General features: G+C 35.4%; 3 protein-coding genes and 1 non-coding gene across 5 annotated transcripts in view; 3 read left to right on the forward strand and 1 right to left on the reverse strand.

Annotated features, from left to right (window-relative positions):
• The window catches only part of LOC110439952 (transmembrane protein 236-like), a 766,382-nt gene that overhangs the window by 434,312 nt on the left and 312,516 nt on the right, over window positions 1–19,554 (reverse strand). The window lies entirely within an intron of this gene.
• On the forward strand, window positions 3,032–7,413 carry rps20 (ribosomal protein S20). The gene is made up of 4 exons (NM_213204.1): window positions 3,032–3,091; window positions 5,826–5,925; window positions 6,103–6,176; window positions 7,166–7,413. Exons 1-4 carry the CDS (start codon window positions 3,089–3,091, stop codon window positions 7,346–7,348), a joined length of 360 nt encoding a protein of 119 aa, NP_998369.1. The 5' UTR covers window positions 3,032–3,088; the 3' UTR covers window positions 7,349–7,413.
• Window positions 5,957–6,025, forward strand: LOC137496278 (small nucleolar RNA U54). The gene has a single exon (XR_011016478.1). It is a non-coding gene; the product is annotated as a small nucleolar RNA U54 (small nucleolar RNA).
• On the forward strand, window positions 8,503–14,835 carry zgc:56231. The gene is given in 18 exon segments (NM_213188.1): window positions 8,503–8,735; window positions 8,865–8,960; window positions 9,042–9,161; window positions 9,530–9,668; window positions 9,750–9,934; window positions 10,539–10,626; window positions 10,697–10,876; window positions 10,954–11,065; window positions 11,189–11,251; window positions 11,324–11,470; window positions 11,546–11,708; window positions 13,148–13,324; window positions 13,490–13,629; window positions 13,711–13,876; window positions 13,997–14,111; window positions 14,189–14,259; window positions 14,337–14,456; window positions 14,527–14,835. Coding segments are annotated over 18 exon segments (2,433 nt in total). The 5' UTR covers window positions 8,503–8,615; the 3' UTR covers window positions 14,758–14,835.

Here is a 19,554-nt window from a genome sequence, read left to right on the forward strand (position 1 = left end):
GAAAAAAAAATCATTTACTTTAGCTTAAGCAATAAATTCTATAAATTAGAATGAGTCCTGTTTAAAAGAATGACTATCTTATATTTTGACCATGTTATACAGAATACACTCTCACACTCAAGTTTGCCCTTTGTTTGAAAAACAAAGCTTTATATATTGGCATCAGTGGTTCTATAAAGAATATTTAACTTCAAAGGAATTCTAAAATTGGACAGAGCTATAGATTAATTATTGTTAGGAATACCTGCTTGCAAGCCAAAGACTGAAAATTTATTTTTGGAACCAACACTTTCTTTTAGACAGGATTATTTAACGCAAAAACAACCAATTTACACTTTTTAGTGAAATATAGGTGTCCTAATAGTGTTTTTAGCAGTGTGGGACACATATACGACTGTCAACAGCTCAAAAAATGTGTTTTGGTGTTTCGTGACCCTTTAAGAGTGTATACCAAACACATGTGTCATCACATATACAGAACAACAACTTCTTATGATGTTCTAAAATACATTTTTGGACTTTTTGCAGCCTCCAAAATACTAATTCTCTCAAACTGTTTGGGTTTTACCAATTTGTCAGCAGTTTAAAATATAATAAAATCTCTTATTCTTTTATTCATTTTTGTAAAAATGCCATTTAAAACATTAACCCTTTAACTATCCCACCAAGAATATTTTTTTACGATAGTTAACACACTCAATGCATTTTTTTCAACACATTCCATAATTTCTAATATATCAGCCTTTACCAAATGGTTGGTGTGTCGGTTTATGGTAAAAGTACTAAACTTAATGCATTTACTATGAAAAATCTGAAAATATAAAGTGAAAGAATGAAGTATTATTTAAAAATATATATTTAAAATAAAACTGTTTGAAAAATCAATCACTTTTTTAAAGTATGCTATAAAATATTTTAGATTCTCATTTAACATGCTTTCTTGTTTTATTTTACAATAAAACCAAAGTCAAGTGTAGTAGCTGTGTGTGTAAACCAATATTTAAATCTGTCATTCTTTAAATTACTTTAACAGTCATTATTTAAAACAGTAAAAAACATTGTCAGCCGATTGGTTGAGGTGCAAAGATTTAATGTTTGTGTGTTTAATATGCTCTCTACATAATTACATGTATGTAAATTAAATTTGATGCTCACAAATTAACCTTTGACCCAGACAGACAGACGGACGGACGGACGGACGGACGGACGGACGGACGGACGGACAGACAGACAGACAGACAGACAGACAGACAGACAGACAGACAGACAGACAGACAGACAGACAGACAGACAGACAGACAGATAGATAGATAGATAGATAGATAGATAGATAGATAGATAGATAGATAAATATCATTATCATGAGAGTTTTACATTTAGGAGTAAATTCGGAGTGTATTTTATTTAAAGAAAAAGTAAAAATTTTTGTTGTTCCGTAAACTTTGCTTTGCAACTAGTGATGGCGATTTTTTTCAAAGCGAGTCAGTAAACAAAGAATTACCATAACATTCAAGCATAGCTTCATAGCTTCTTAGAAAAATTGCTTAAAGATTAGCCATACAATTAACATTTATACATCATTTCCTCCCTAAAAAATAATCTTTTCTTCTTATTTGAAATGGCAATGCAAACCGGCTGAACAGATCTAATTGACCAACTGTCACTGATGTTCAGAATTATGATGTATAAAAGTATTAGATTGACATATTTTTATTTAATAAGTATTTTTCTATATTTTATTGTAATTCGTTCTAAACATAAAAGCAAGCAGCCCATTTTTTGTCTCAATCATTTCCCAGTTTTACAATAATAGATTACAAAGTCTTATAGGTTTATTTGTGCATTTGTGGTATGTCCAATTCATATCAAATGCAGCATGAGCAACCTTAAGGTAAAAAATATATATTTAACAATTTATCAAACCCTGTCAATAAAGGGATTTCTTTTAATTTTAAACTATTATTTAATGTGAGAACAACTTCTATGTAAAGTTGATACAAAATAATACATTTTAATAAAATAATACATTTTAGAATTAATAATTCTTAAAATTAATATATTTTAATAAAAAATATTTTGGTTGTAATAATAACAATCAAATTATTAACCCTGGTTAATTAATCTTGGTTTAACCAATCTCTATTTGCAGCCCTATTTTTTATTTGCTAAAATGTCCTGCCCATCATCACCAGCCAACCCCTGCGAAATGCTCTCTCTTCCGTTCTTTTTGTTTATTTTTTATTTTTTTATTAACTCAATGCCACAAGAACGAGAGGTATTACATTTCACATAGTTTCTGAAAGAGAAAAAAACACATATGTATATAAAAATAAAGCAAAATTATATTTACATTAAATTAAATGTTTTCAGAGCATTTCATGTTTTCTGTGCTTTTTTGTTTTGTTATGGTTTTAAAAGATTTACATATACTAGTTATTCACAAAATGGGTCAAGTTTGGTTTACAGTGAGCCCACTTTTTTCTTACGTATATGGTATTTTCCTAACAGCATAAACAAATTAAAAATATATTGTCCTTTACAGTTCAAGTTCTCATTATCAGAATAAAACAGTATATCAAATAAACCAATTTTTATCTTATACTCCATTTTTGTTAATAAACAATCTTTTTAAAATATTTTTGAGTAAATACAGTGAAAAAAAACATGCAAACTTGATTCTTTTTCTTAACCACAAAATTCACACATATTTAAAATATTAAGTTCAAATCTTTCTAAAACATGTTTAGCTGGATAAATTATATGGAGTATTTTGTACGACACTTCTTTAATTTTGTGATTTAAGCAAAACTTATTTGTCAACTTCCAACGTTTAACTCAAGAAATATTATCAAATAATGAAAGCCAAAAATGTCTTGCCAACGAAGGGAGAGCATTTCTCTTCCGTTCTGGCTGAAGGGTTGACGTGATGTTGTTGTCACGCAGTACCCGGATGAATTCATATAAATGCACGAGCAGGCCCTTTATCCCTCCTCTTTAGCAGAAGCACAGTGAGCTCGCGTGGTTCCTGGCTCACCGCTGTTCGCCTTTCAGCTGTTGATACGAATAAGTCGGTCAGGAATTTGCAGTCATGGTAATTTAACGTTTTATCAAACATTGTATTAACAAAGTTTAGCGTTTTGGGTGATTTTCTCCGTCTATTTAATAACCGATTTCGCGAACGCGCGACAGAAGCTTTGTGATGGCATGTGTTTCACAAAGTCTGCCAGTTAGCTAAAAGAACATTATTTTATTAAAAAAAACATGCAAGTTGCTTTATTATTATTTTATGTTTGTCAATGATCTCCGACTTTAATGTGTTGACGATTTACGTTTGTCCAAATTTGAGTTCTACTATTCTCTGAATGTAAACGTTATAACGAAGGTCTAAAACATGATAATGGAAGCTCTTGATATAAGCGTAATGTGCTTAAACTAAGCCATGAAGTGACAAATTAAAGTAATGAACGTATTCGAAAACGCGGGGCTTGCTTTCACTGTCTACGGAAACAGTGGAGCACGATCATGTCAAAATAAGAGTCTCAGTCGTTTGAGCTTTTGTACCGTTAAAGTGTTCATATGCATGACGTCTTTGCACAAGTTCGCTGTATTTGGCGAACAGTTAACTTCATGGCTAAACCAACGAACCAACATTAGTAAATAAATAAAAAAAATAATTTGATGTGGTGCTTTTCAAGAGAAATTAAATATACAGAAATTAAATAAAAATTTACTTTAAAGTGGTTTAAAACGTTTATTTTGCTTCGCTGACCACTAAAAATTATTTTAAAGACCGTTGGAAAGTGTTATCTGTAGACTTATGCAGTAGATCAGTGGCATAGAGGTGAAATTGGTTTTATATTCGGATATTCCGACATTCTCCTTAACAATTTAAGAAAAGTATTTGCAAATTCTAAATAGTGAAATCATATAAGCAGCCAATAGCCCCTTTCACACAGTGATACCGGTAAATATCCGGAAAGTTTCCGGAACGACTTTACCGGTATATTCAAAAAAGCGCTGTTCACACAGGCGAGGACGTTACGGAATTTTTCCGGAAAAGAGCGTTCACACATCCATTCCAAAATACCGGTAAATTCTGACATCATTCACCACAAATGAGCTTTAAACGGCTACGCTTGTATTTGTAAACATTTGCCTAAATTACAAACTCTGTGGATGATCAATATTGTGAACAACTTTCGCAGGATCACTTTCGCATGTCGAGATGTTCATAATATGTGCGTGTGCTGGCGCTCACAGGCACACGCAAAGCTTGAAGGTAAACAAACAACGGCTTATCATAAGCATCTCATCGATGATTATTTACACAGTTGGCATAAAGAAGAACATATAAACGTGATCTGACTAACTTCTAGCAGCTAAATGTGTCTGAAAAAATATTCAAAGGTTTTTATTCTCACAAACCGCGCGGACGTAAATGCGTCTGACTGTTGTAATTGGCTAAAGCAGATGTCTCACGTCAGCACGTTCTAGACGTGCACGCGCTTATTACGGTAATCTTCCTTTTGCGTTCACACAGCGCAGCATTCCGGCAAATTGCCGGTAATGTTACAGCTTCTCTTTCCGGAAAATAGCCAGAACGAATTTACCGGTATTTTCAAAAAGGACCTGTTCACACATACAACGGAAAGGTCTGTATGTGTGAAAGGGGCTAATGACTATTTAAGTACAACATTGTTCACAGTCAATTAGACAATAGCCCCTTTCACACATACAGACCTTTCCGGAAAATTACCGGCAATTTTCCGGAAAGGTTGTATGTGTGAACAGGCCCTTTTGAAAATACCGGTAAATTCGTTCTGGCTATTTTCCAGAAAGAGAAGTTGTAACATTATCGGTAATTTGCCGGAATGCTGCGCTGTGTGAATGCAGAAGGAAGATTGCCGTAATAAGCACGTCCACGTCTAGAACGTACTGACGTGAGACACCTGCTTTAGCCAGTCAGAACAGTCAGACGCATTCACGTGCGCGCGGTTTATGAGAATAAAAGCCTTTGAATATTTTTTCCAGACACCTTTAGCTGCTAGATGTTAGTCAGATAATGTTTCTGTTCCTTCTTAATGCTGTGTAAAAAATTATCGATAAAATGTTTATGATAATTCGTTGTTTACCTTTAAGCTTTGCGTGTGCCCGTGAGCGCCCATAGCGCCAGCACACACGCATATCATGAACATCTCGACATGCGAAAGTGTTTCCCTATGTTTTCATTAGAGTTGTACTCAATACTGATCCATCCGAAGAGTTTGTAATGTAGTCAAATGTTTACAAACACAAGCGCAGCCGTTTAGAGGTCATTTCTGGTTATTGATGTCAGAATTTACCGGCATTTTGCGATGGATGTGTGAATGCTCTTTTCCGGAAAAATTCCGTAACGTCCTCGTCTGTGTGAACCGCGTTTTTTTTTAATATATTCTGGTAAAGTAGTTCCGGAAATTTTCCGGATATTTACCGGTATCGCTGTGTGAAAGGGGCTTTTGTTAATGTTGTTTTGAAGTCATCCTTGCATGCTAATTCTGATTGAATATTCAGAGTAACATGGTAAACAATATAGATACTTCTAATTGAATGAATGTGTGCGAAATATAAAACAAACTTTACCTCTATCATTGTCTACTGATTTACAGCTTTCTTTAAAATCTTTTAACAGGTTTAGAAGTGAAGGGAGAGTAAATTACATATTTCTTCTGAACTATCTTTTTAATTGTGGTTCCCTGAGTGATTTTACGATGTCAAACCAGCCTTTGGATTATAAGTTTGTAAAGTGAGTTTTACAAAACACTCCTAACAGTATGTTTGATTTACAGGCATTTAAAGACACTGGCAAGGCTCCCGTTGAAGCCGAGGTGGCCATTCACCGTATCAGGATCACTCTGACCAGCCGTAACGTCAAGTCTCTGGAAAAGGGTGTGTTTGTCCTTCATGTCTACTAAACCAATGGCTATGAGGATAAAATTGTATGAACGACTTAAACATGAGTTATATCATACGCTATTCTGAGCCCTTTTTTTTAATCAAGTTGGTCATTATGTCTGAATACGCCCTTCTTGACGTCCTTAAACTTTCCCTCTTTTTTTGGGGTAGTGTGTGCTGATTTGATCCGAGGTGCCAAGGAGAAGAGTCTTAAGGTGAAGGGGCCTGTGCGTATGCCTACCAAGGTGAATGCCAGTCTTTACATTTTTAGTTTAACAGGTTGCAATTTAAAAACTGTTTAAATATGCACATTTCTAAGATGCTTGTCAAATTAAGCCTGGCTTACACTCTGACTTAATATTCCTATACACTTGTGGCCCCTATGTTGCTAAGATCTGTTGTCAATGTCAGACTGTACATTAATCAAAATGCATGCAATAAGACTTTTCTAAGGATCACGTGTCCCATTATCCCACATCGTAAAACTCAGTTTCTGGAGGGCCCCAGCTCTGCACAGTTAAGTTCCAACTCTATTTAAACACACCTGATCAAGTTGAGTCCTTTAGGCTTGTATGAAATTAAAAGGTTAAACATTGGTCACACTAGAGTTTGAGCTTCTGAAATTCTGTCATATGGTGCTGTGAAAAGGGGTTGGATTAGACATTAAAAAAAGCAAGCGATTGGTCCATGTTTTAAATTCCTGTCCGCAAAGGTCATGTTTTGATCTTTGATTGGTCTCACGCAGTCAAGTGATGCGAAACTTTCATTTCCGGTCTGGCGCATTCATGTGCATATGAATGGAAGTTTATGGGGCGAAAAGTCTAGTGTGACCGCAGCTTAAGTGTGTTGGAGAAGGGTTGGAACTAAACTGTGCAGGACTGTGGCCCTCTAGGAACTGAGTTTGACACCCCTCCATTAACCTGTACCTAACTGCAAATGTAAAATCTTTAGCATTAATTTTGCTTGTTACATGTCATAAATTTAAGCTGCAATCATTGGCTTGAATGCATTTGGTTTTGTGTTAATAAGAGGAGAACGCTAAACGAAAGTGTTTATAGTTATGTGGAAATGTCAACTTAACAAAAATAATAAACATATTTAAGTCTAGGATTACAGGAATCTTTTAGGTTTCACAAAAACGGTCTCTGTCCAAAATATTGCCAAAATCACAGTGTGAGGTTTGTTTGCGTTTTATGATTGTCCTAAATCCTGTAATTTCTCATCCCCAAATCAGACCCTCCGCATCACTACTCGCAAGACTCCTTGTGGTGAAGGTTCCAAGACCTGGGACAGATTCCAGATGAGGATCCACAAGCGCCTCATCGATCTGCACAGTCCATCTGAGATCGTCAAGCAGATCACCAGCATCAGCATTGAGCCTGGTGTTGAGGTGGAGGTCACAATTGCAGATGCTTAATTGCTGTCTGCACAATTAATCAGCTTTGTATTTCACATCTGATTAATAAAATTGGAAGTTTTGGATCTCTGTCTGCCCTTTTTCTTTTCCCCACTCCAGATTGAATGTCACACTTATTTTTGTCATCTACTCCTTGACTATTTTTATGGAAAACGATGTAAATCTGAATTAATCTTTCAAATTGTAATTTAAAGTTGATACCAATATTGCAATTGTTTAAAGCCTGATGTCCAGAAAAAAAAAGATTTTTCTTAAATGTAGTCAACATTTGAAGTGGACTGAAAGTTGTCCCAAGACAAAACTGGGTCTTCTGTTCTTTTAGGGCAACTGTGATCATTTTTTTCTGATATGCTGATTAATGTAGTTCTGAACATGCATGTCAGTCAATTTGAAATACTCTTAAAAATTAGCAGATTAGCATGAACATGCTTATTATTGTAGATCTGAGAAAATTAATAATGTTTCAGTTTACATCTATAAAATGTGTATGTAAGCAATATTAACAGTTGTTTTGCACAAACGGGTATAAGGCTAATTCATGTGGATTAATGTAAGCACGGGACATTAATTATATTTGCAGTCTCAATATTTGATCAAATATTTTATATGTACTTTGATTAAAAATGCAAAGCTCATATGCGGGAGAAAAAAAAAAGTGAAGATAGCATGGGTACCTCAAGCCCTTAAAACATTAACTTCACTCGCTACTCTTAGGCTTAGTCCGTGATTTAGTAGGGGTAGCCACAACAGAATAAATCATCAATTACTCAGGCAAATATTTTCTTTGTGGTTAATGCTTTTCCAACCATGGTGACTTCAGTGATTTTTTTTATTATATAATTGAAATGTTACATAAATATGATTATACAACTAAAACATTTGTGTTGCAAGTGATTTGTTTTTGTTTCAAGCGTAATAGAAAAGCCCTTTCAGGTAAAAAAAAAAAAAACAAAACGCTCCTGCAACTATTGATCGCAAAAGTGTGTTTAAATGCACATCATAAAAGATGTCGCAGGTGTGTAGGATACTACTTAAGGAAATGATTGTAAACAGGTGTGCCAAATTCGTTTCAGGTAAGACCTTATCTTGCCTGTGTTCGTCAAGCTATTTTTGAACATTGACGTCTCAAAAATGTGTTCACATGTTTATTTTTCCTTGTCACTTTAGTTTGCCGTGTGTATCCATCTAAAACATTGACACATATAAAAGGTTTTGTTAGCAAAACTGAATTCATTGTTTTAAGAAAACAGCCAGCACTGGGATAATCATGGCAACTGTTGTTGACATGACCGAAGATACAGTGTTAGTGGCTATGGAGTCGACTGCTTGTGAACCTCATCATGTAGCTCTGCCAGAACTCTCTGGAGTGTCTTCCATAACTTCACAGGTCAAAGTCTACAGATGTTAATCTGTTTCACTAATAACTTTTTTTTTAAAAAGTCTTATTAACAACATACAATTATATTATGACCACTGTATAGCGATTTAGATTAATTTTATTGGCGTGTGTGTGTAGAGTGAGAATGCTGAAATCCATGAACAGCAGCAACTTCGAGTTTACTTGAAAGTGCGTCCTTTCAGTGTTGAGGAGCTAAAAAATAATGAAGATCAGGTATTGTAGAACTTGATTTCATAGAAATGTTGTTTTTTGCCTTTTGGAAGTGTAAAAGTTTTGATCTTCTGTCCTTTTCAGGGCTGTGTTGTATTGGAAGACTCCGAGACCATCGTTCTTCATGCTCCTAAAGGATCTGCCTCAATGAAAAGCAGTGAGAAGGGAATTGGTCAACAGGTCTATAAATTTAGCTTCTCACAGGTAAAGTTTTATAAAGGTATTAATCTTTGAATTGGTCCTTCAATTGCTTTATTGTAATTGAGGTAAAGTTAGTTTTATATTCGCACGTTCCTTCATTTAATGTTTTCTATATTTTCTGCTACGCTAATTTAAATGTAGGGTCTGAAATAACATGCAAGTATGACTTGAAAACAACATTAGCACTATTTAATTGGCCGTGAACAATGTTGTACTTTGGTATTCATTGGCTGCTAATATGATTTTACTGTTTAGAATTGGCAAATAATACTTTTCTGAAATTATATTATTAATGAAAAGTCTAAATGTGCAAATATAAAACCAACTTTACCTCAGTCTTATTGTATACCAATTTTTGTAATGAAATGCAGATCTTTGGGCCAAACTGTAATCAGACCGAGTTCTTTGAAGGCACAATTAGTTCACAGGTTCAGGCCTTTCTTCATGGCAAAAATGCATTAGTGTTCAGTTATGGAGTGACCAATGCTGGAAAAACATACACAATACAAGGTAAACATGGACATCCACAAAATTTGCTATTTTGGGGAAATGTTCCATTGCATAATTATACATGAGATGGTTTGTTTTAAGGTTCTCCGAAAGACCCAGGCATTTTGCCACGTGCTTTAGAGGTTCTGTTCAAGCACATTGGTGGCCGTCAGTATGAGCACATGGACCTTAAGCCATACTTGAGCTCTGATGTGCAAAAACTGGACTCTGAGCTGGTCAAGCTAGAGAGGAATGCCAAGGCTGCACTCTTCAGTTTGCTTAAAGAGGTTTGCAATCACTCTTAAAATTTCTTAAATGGGGGAGTTTACTAATGTCTGCACTGTCACTAATTAATTTAAGAGTGGACTACTGTGTGTTTACATGACAATGTACTAAAAACAGTACGATTTTGTCTTTTTGAATGTGTCAGTACACACAATTCTGTGAAAACTTCTACAGATGCCAGTGTTGGAATAGCTAGCTACAAGTATAATTTTTAATAGCTTGACCGCAGCTCAGCAACTTCTGATATAGTTTAGCTTTTCCACTTTTTACAATAAGCAGAGCTACATTCCATTTTGTGAATCTACAATCTTGAAGAAACATAGCATTTTATCTACACTGATGTATTGTAGTCTCATATTAATACATTGCACATCTCATGGTTTTACACATTACTTTTAATTTGTAAATATTTTAATTAAAAACAGTTAAAATTCAATCCATAGTGTACTATAACAGTTGGCAATTATCCTGTCTTGAAGAAAGTGTTGTGCCAGGGCTTCAATAAATTAACAAAACGGAGTAAGCCTTTTGTGCGCATTTGTAGTTTTCAGTATAATTGCTTATTGTATACAAAATTTAACTAATTGTTTGTCCTTTTTCTTTTAGGATCCCGAACCCACAAAACTTAGAAAGAGAAGCTCGACATCCTCAATCAATAGTTTGTCATTTTCCAACGTTTCATATGACCATACAGGTATTAAAACATTCTGATCAATAGATGGTTTGCATAACTGTTGTATAAGCTTTTAACCAATGTCTTCCAGTTGACAGTGCTGATGGCATGGCTGATGAAGCACATTGTTTTTACTCTGTTTGGGTGGCGTTTTATGAAATCTACAATGAGCATGTGTATGACCTGCTTCAGCCAGCCCAGTCCAGCAAAACCAAACGACGTGCTGCACTGAGGGTTTGTGAGGACAGTACAGGGAGCTCATACATTAGAGGTGAAGCCCTTTCACTCTTGAAGAAGCAAAGCAAATGTTTGAATGCACTTTTAAATTATGTTTGTTACTTTTGGAAGATTTAAGGTGGGTTAATGTGCAGAATACAGAGGAGTTCAGTAAGGTTCTGCGTGTGGGCAATAAGAATCGGAGTGCAGCAGCGACCAAGATGAACCAGTCATCCAGCAGAAGGTAGACTTCCCTATCTGCTAGTTTGATTCTTGATCTGGTTTGCAAATCTAAAGAAGGTTTTTACATGACAAACATTTAGTACATGATTAACCTTTTAGTTTTTTTTTTTTTTTTTTTTTGCAGTCACAGTATCTTCACCATCAAACTGATACGCATTGAAGGAGCAGACGTTCAAGCATTGTCAGAGTAAGTGGAAAGAGCGCATTATTTGTAACGCATGTAGTTTTGTAAGTGTAACATGTTTCTCTTCTCGTGTAGACTTTCTCTTTGTGATTTGGCTGGCTCTGAAAGATGCAACAAAACTAAAACCTTTGGAGATCGACTAAAAGAAGCTGGTAACATAAACAATTCTTTGTTGATTCTGGGCAAGTGTATTGCAGCACTCCGGAATAACCAAGGTTTCAGGTATGGGCAAATACCAAATGGAACCGAAAAAAAAAAAGCAGGTTTATATGTGCTGACTTCGTGTTCGTTTCTCAGGACAAAGAGTTATGTTCCATTTCGAGAGAGCAAACTGACACGGCTCTTTCAAGGAATGTTTTGTGGCCGTGGCAGGGCTTCCATGATTGTGAACATTAATCAGTGTGCCTCAACATATGATGAGACCCTCCATGTGATGAAGTTTTCTGCAGTTGCCAAGCAGGTTTGCTTTTTTTTTTTTTTTTTCATTTTTATACCCCCTCTTGACATTTGTTTTAACTTAAAAGTGGTGTGCACATACTAATTAGTTAACTCTACATTTGATGACCTTTTGTACCACATGCACTTGTACACTACCTGAGAAGCCTTGTCAATCCCAGTTGTAAGAGCAACAAATAATGACTAGACTTCTAGTTGATCATTTGGGAAAAGTACTGCATCCGAATCTTCACAAATACTGCAGAAGACCTGGTGGAACCTGCATGGGCCCAAGATTCTTACAGAAATCAGTCAAGTTTGGTGAGGGGAAATATCATGGTTTGGGTTTACATTCAGTATGGGGGGATCTGCCGAGTGGATGGCAACATCAACAGCCTGAGGTATAGACATTTTTGCTGCCCATTACATTACAAACCACAGCAGAGGACAAATTCTTCAGCAGGATAGCGCTCCTTTTACTTAACCCTCCACATCAAAGTTCCAGAAAGCAAAGGTCGTCAAGGTGACCCAGGATTGTCCAGTCACTAAACATAAACATTGAGCATGTCTAGGGTAAGATGGAGCAGGCATTGAAAATGAGTCTTGATGAACTCTGGCAGTCCTGCAAGAATGCTTTCTTTGTCATTGCAGAAAAAATTAAGTGATTTGAATCATTGCAAAGATGTATGGATGCAGTCCTGCAAGCTCATTGGAGTCAAACATGATATTTATTCATTTTCCACTGCACCATGACTTTATATTCTATACTGTACATTATTTCTGTTAAGTGACAAGACTTTGGTCTCAGCAAAGTCAGACCTTACTGTCCTAATTAAATAATCTAGGCATGATCATATTTTATTTCGGTAAGATAAGCCGAATCTTGAGGCCTTTGCCTTTCATATATAAGCCACTCCTGATACCAAATCAACAAGATGTCCTGGTAGTATTTGTCGCTTATCTAAGTTTTAGGAATGAGACTTTTGTCAAGTAGTGTATGTGTGGCACATGCAGGAAATGGCCAATAACAAGGCACAGTCAGTAATTTTCTTGCAAGAGTCAATGGAATTCAGTTCGTCTCAAGACAAATGGTTGGAACCATTTGGGCTGAGTTTTAATTATTGTGGTAAACCATCTCATTAACTGGCCACTTAAAAGTATTAATACTTAGTAACTATAAATACTTTTTTGTAGAAGGCTTTAATTAGGAGCAAAAACTATGTGCTGTCTGTCAGTACATTAATATTGCATTAAATATGCATGCTGCTAACGGACAGCCAATTGGTACAATTTGGGTTTGTGGGATTTTTAACCTGAAATAAAGTCTGCTCTGGAGCAGTTTATTCATGTAGCGCAAATGGCCTTGGTGACTACCTGGTTACTCACCTTTTTGTGCCTAAAAACTTAATACTTAATATTAACTGTACCTGGATTAAAACCATCTGGGGCCTGTATACATTTTAGGTATTACAGGTGATTCCTCCAAGATCTCTGGAGTCTCTGGCACCACGTATTGTTGGTCTGGATGGGAAGCCATTGCTAAAGAATGGCGTTATTGATGATCAGGCTGTAGATGATTACCTATCGGAGGAAGAGCTGCTGGATGGAGATGAGGCAGATATGTCCATATTACCCCAAGAGGTAATTTATTGCTTTGGTTGAACACTTGCATTAGTCATGACATTGAGAATATAGTGTTTGTGTACCCAAAAAGCAGAGCTCAACAATTTCAATGTAACTGAAGTACTTGTGGAGAAACCCTTGCAACTTTATCATTTAGATTGTTTGTATGGCATTCTCTTTCAGGAGTTGGTGAACTTGGTGGAGAGCTTGCGTGTAAAGCTCTTGGCAGAGCGTAGAAAAAATCTGTTGCAAGAAATTCAGATTCGTAAGGAGATGGGTGATGCGATGTTGCAACAAATCATGGAGGCAGAGGAGCTGCACAGGTATGTTTTTGTAAATTAGTGATTAAGTCACCTTAACACATTTGTGGAAGGTTATTCACTTTTATTCGCGTATGTGTAAAGTCGTCAGATGGAAGATCTAAAGGAGAGTTATGAAGAGAAAATGGACAGCACTTTTGAAATGTATAAAGAGGCATTGAAGGAGCATGCATACCAGTGTGCTCTGGAGAGACTGGAAGAGGACTACATCCCTATAGAAGAGTACAAAGAAGAACAAGAGCGAGTCGAGGCATGTTTAAATCCTGGTCGAAGTATTCTGATAATGAAATCCTAGAATTGTAGCTGTGTACCACAAAAAATAACTCAAGCCTAATTTATTAAACCACTCTGGTGGTGTTTTTTTTTTTAGGTGCTAGAGAAGCGTGTATGTGAGTTGGAACAGAAATGCCGGTGTTCTGGTCCTCTACCCAACGTACAAGACAACTCCATGCAGACAAACGCACTGCCAACCACAGAAGCGTCAGGTATAAGAGAGTGTGTGTGTGCTTTTTAAACATTAAATTTTTTATTTGGTCAACTCATGCATGAATTGCCCATGCAGGTGCTGAAAGGTTTAAACTGCTGTACAAGGAAAAGTGTGCAGTTGAGAACCTCTGTGTTGAGAAGCAAGAGGTAAATGGACTTGTGACGACTTCTGTTCTACAACTTTCATTTTTACAACTCGTTTTATTATTATTATTTTTTTTTAGTTCATTATGTCTCTTGAGCAGCGGATAGGAGAGTTGAATGATACTCTGCAAGAAGCGGGGGAGAGTTATATGGAAAAACTTGCAGAAGTTCAAAATCTGCAAAACAGGCTATCAACTCGGGTAAGAATGCATGCAAGTAACTTTGTTTGGCTATGTGCTTGTTATGAACGCTTTTATTTATTGCTGATAGGAGCAAGAGATTGAATGCTTGCAAAGTAACATCATGGCTAAAGAGAAGGAGATAACTGGTTTGCGGGAGGAGATCACAAAGTTGGCCAGTGATTCTATAGGACCACCTCGTTCAAGGTGTGGTCTGTTGGTCAACATTAAAGAATCAATGACTCCTCCATCTACAGGAAGTTTATGCCGCACTATTAGAAAGTCTGTGAGAGCAACATCTCTAAGGAAAAAGGCGAGCTGATTGCATCCTGGAGCTCTTTTGTAGCACTTTGTTTTTACCAGGTTTTTAATTCAATAATAAATGATCTTTTTAATTTGACTTTTTTGTGTGCCTTTTGCTGACTGCGTAATGTTTACTTCCCATATGAGATTTGTATGAAATATGTTTGATATTTATTATTTTTCCAAGTTGTTTAAAGGAACAGTGAGTTTTGTAGCTAATGTGCCCATAACTAACAAAGACTTTTCGTTTGCCATGACTGAATTCATGAAAATTGTTGTCTTCATTACATCCTTGACCATCAAAGGAAATTTCAGCTTCACTCTGCTTCATACTACCATAAGTTAAATGCTGCGTTCAACTTTTGCTAGTATGACGCAGAATAAGGCTGAAAGCCATGGAAAGATCCATGACAGCAGCAGCAGTACTTTTTATATTGCCAGTTGACCTCTTCTTCCTCGTGACTTGTTCCCAGGAGCAGTGCTGTTTTATCATGTTAATTTTATGCTGTTCTATTAAATGCACAAGATATTTAAGTATGTTTTTGTCATTTTTTTTTATTGTATAAAACCAAACAAGAAATCAAGTATGATGTGACAAATGGTGAAACTGTCTGTCACTACATGGAATTGTTTATTTATCTACATTTGAACTTTGGAAACATTAGGGATAATGCAATTACATAGCAAAATATGTAACTGCAAATGTACTTTGGTATATTAAATTAGCCTGTATACAGCCTATTGCAGTCTTAATGTCTGGAAAAAATTTAAAACAGTGAGTGCATAGTTTTTCTGGAATATTCATGCGTATGTAGATATGTGAACTCCTCGGCGGACTCGAGAATCAGAATTGAGATCAGATTTTTTTCCCCCCGCTGCTTTTGTTTTTTGTCCGAAGTTTCATTAATAAACGCGGCATTGACGTTTAAATTGGGAAGATTTTTATTTATTTATTTTTTACAGTAAAAAGCATTATTTAGATCCAAATGCCAGAGGGCGGTAGACAATCAAATATCTATACGTTTTTTACTTCAAATAAAAGCACATGCAAATGGAGAGAGAAATAATTATATACGTTCAGATTTTCATAAAAAGCCCCATGTTACACCCACTGGACACAATCTCTGTAAACTTAAAGCTTTGTTTTCAGTTAAACTAGCTAGGATACATAAAGCTAAAGAGCTTAAGCTTTGTGAAAAGCGCAAACATCTTTTCAATCTAACAAGGATGTAACAGAGAAGATTCTATGTCATACACTATCATTCCAGCATGATAATCAAGGAATTTAAATTACATACCACATTTATAGCAGGATGATTATGCAGCGCTGGAAAAATTAAGCAAACATTAAGTCATTTGTTCAAAACAGTTCCTCTTCAGCATAGGTGAACATATTCTCTTCAAGTATTTAATTCAAACTGATCTTTGATACCTGCTAGATGATAAATAGACCCTATACCACAGTATGAGAAACATCATTGATACTGTCGGGGAACACTAAATCAGAAAAGAACAACTTCACTCATCAGTCGTCATTTCTCTTCAGGACAATTAACATGTTGCTTGGTGTCTTGCTGACACCCGAGCTTTCAAATGTTATATGACTGTATTTACATGTTATTTTAGATCATCTTTGTTCTGTCTGGGGGTCATGACTGGCCTAATTTTTTACATTTTGACATTCTTTTATCCTGATAGTAAGTCACGCAAATGTGGAAAAAAAAAAAAAACTAACTGTAAGCAAGAACAAATGTTACAGTTGAAAATTGTAATCAAATGAATATTTGAAGATGTGATAACCCACCTAACCAATAAAGATGCATTACATTTCTGTGAAAACTTTTCAACTTTTGTGCAGAAATAAAGATGATCTTATTGGTCTCAGTGACTTCAGTACCCCTCTTCACTACACTGTAAACGATTTCTGTTGTTTTCACAGTATTATGCTGCATTTTTCATCAGTTTTTTACTGTATAAGCTGTGCACAGTGTGTTACTGTATATATTGTTGTTTTCACAATAAAATAATGTATTTTCAACTTTTCTATACTGTGAACATGGTTAACAGTATGTTACTGTACATTTTACAATGAATTTTGGGGAAAAATCAGTTACTGTGCATCTAAATACAGTACTGCAAATGACCAAGAACAACTCCACACACACTATATATTATGATTATTATGTTTATTTATTTATTGACATTATTTCGTGAAGTAAATAACCTAACCAGTTTCTTCAGACTGTTCAGTGCATTAAACTGTCCCCTAGTTTTCCATTTTTGGGTGCACTGCACCTTCATTTTATAAGGTAATATGAAAATATTAAATAATATTTAACAAACATAACTTTGTGCTAAACCAAAACGTAAATTGGAACAAAAATAATTGATTCACGTAACCAAAGACTGTTATACACACAAAATGATTTCAAAGTCAGCTTAAATGTCAGTGACCAACCTGCTTTAGACGGATTCAAGAATATTGGGCACCCATATGGGCCACCGTAGAGATCACATATCTCCGCATTTTCAAAACAACATTTTAAAATACGCGCTATTTTAATAAGTAAACCACAAACTTGAGTTTAAAAAAACTACATTCTCGCATGAAAAACGGTTAAAACTTTATATCATAACATCGAGGACATTTAGCTGGTCATTTTCCAGCCTAACCAGCTAAGACCAAGCTGGAAATGGCTGGAAACCAGCCTGGAAATAGCCAAAACCCCTCTAAAACCAGCCTGGTCATTTTCCAGCCTGACCAGCTAAGACCAAGCTGGAAATGGCTGGAAACCAGCCTGGAAATAGCCAAAACCCCTCTATAACCAGTAAACCAGTTTTACAATCGTTTTACAATGTTTTCACCATCGTTTTATAATCATTTTACAATCAATTTACAATGGTTTCCCTGCTGAAAAATCCAGCTTAAACCAGCCTAGGCTGGTTGGCTGGTTTTAGAGGGGTTTTAGCTATTTCCAGGCTGGTTTCCAGCCATTTCCAGCTTGGTCTTAGCTGGTCAGGCTGGAAAATGACCAGCTAAATCCAGCTTAAACCAGCTTGACCAGCCTGGTTTAAGCTGGACATAACTGGTTTTGGCTGGTTTCCCAGCCTGGCTAGGCTGGTCAAGCTGGTTTTAGCTGGTCATCTCCCACCCTAACCAGCTAAGAACTGGCTGGAAACCAGCCTGGAAATAGCCAAAACCCCTCTAAAACCAGCCTGGTCGACCAGCTAAAACCAGCCAACCAGCCTAGGCTGGTTTAAGCTGGTTGTTTCAGAAGGGATACAATCGTTTTGCCATCGTTTTACAATGGTTTTACAATCGTTTTACAATGGTTTTACAATGGTTTTACGATCGTTTTACCATCGTTTTACAATGGTTTTACCATCGTTTTACAATCATTTTACAATGGTTTTACAATGGTTTTACAATAGTAAAACGATCGTGTTACAATGGTTTTACAATGGTTTTACAATAGTTTTACCATCGTTTTACAATGGTTTTACAATGGTTTTACCATTGTTTTACAATGATAAAACGATCATTTTACAATGGTTTTACAATGGTTTTACAATCGTTTTACAATGGTTTTACAATGGTTTTACAATCGTTTTACCATCGTTTTACAATGGTTTTACAATGGTTTTACCATTGTTTTACAATGGTTTTACAATGATAAAACAATCATTTTACCATCGTTTTACAATGATTTTACAATGGTTTTACCATCGTTTTACAATGGTTTTACATTGATAAAATGATCGTTTTACCATCGTTTTACAATGGTTTTACAATGGTTTCACAATCGTTTTACAATGGTTTTACCATCGTTTTACAATGGTAAAACGATAGTTTTACAATGGTTTTACAATCGTTTTACAATGGTTTTACAATAATAAAACGATCGTTTTACCATCGTTTTACAATGGTTTTACAATGGTAAAACGATTGTTTTACTATCGTTTTACAATGGTTTTACAATCGTTTTACCATTGTTTTAAAATGGTTTTACCATCGTTTTACAATCGTTTTACCATCGTTTTACCATCGTTTTACAATGGTTTTACAATGGTTTTACCATCGTTTTACAATTGTTTTACAATGATAAAACGATCGTTTTACTATCGTTTTACAATGGTTTTACAATCGTTTTACCATCGTTTTACAATGGTTTTACAATCGTTTTACAATGGTAAAACGATCGTTTTACAATAGTTTTACAATGGTTTTACAATGGTAAAACGATTGTTTTACTATCGTTTTACAATGGTTTTACCATCGTTTTACAATGGTTTAACAATGGTTTTACAATGGTAAAACGATCGCTTTACAATGGTTTTACAATGGTCAATGGTAAAACGATCGTTTTACCATCGTTTTACAATGGTTTTACAATGGTTTTACCATCGTTTTACAATTGTTTTACAATGATAAAACGATCGTTTTACCATCGTTTTACAATGGTTTTACAATCGTTTTACCATCGTTTTACAATGGTTTTACAATCGTTTTACAATGGTAAAACGATCGTTTTACAATAGTTTTACAATGGTTTTACAATGGTAAAACGATCGTTTTACAATGGTTTTACAATGGTTTTACAATGGTTTTACAATGGTTTTACAATCGTTTTACCATCGTTTTACAATGGTTTTACAATTGTTTTACAATGGTAAAACGATCGTTTTACAATGGTTTTACAATGGTAAAACGATGCATTTACCATCATTTTACAATGGTTTTACAATCGTTTTACAATGGTTTTACAATAGTTTTACAATGGTAAAACGATTGTTTTACAATGGTTTTACAATGGTA

Source organism: Danio rerio, chromosome 7 (assembly GCF_049306965.1).
Source record: "Danio rerio strain Tuebingen ecotype United States chromosome 7, GRCz12tu, whole genome shotgun sequence".
NCBI classification, from domain to species: Eukaryota; Metazoa; Chordata; class Actinopteri; order Cypriniformes; family Danionidae; genus Danio; species Danio rerio.

Excerpts from the sequence above, each read along its gene's own strand:
- rps20 (NM_213204.1), top strand. Across the intron at positions 5,926-6,102 it reads CGTCAAGTCTCTGGAAAAGG|TGTGTGCTGATTTGATCCGA; the intron begins GTGTGTTTGTCC and ends TTTTTGGGGTAG. Across the intron at positions 6,177-7,165 it reads CTGTGCGTATGCCTACCAAG|ACCCTCCGCATCACTACTCG; the intron begins GTGAATGCCAGT and ends TCCCCAAATCAG.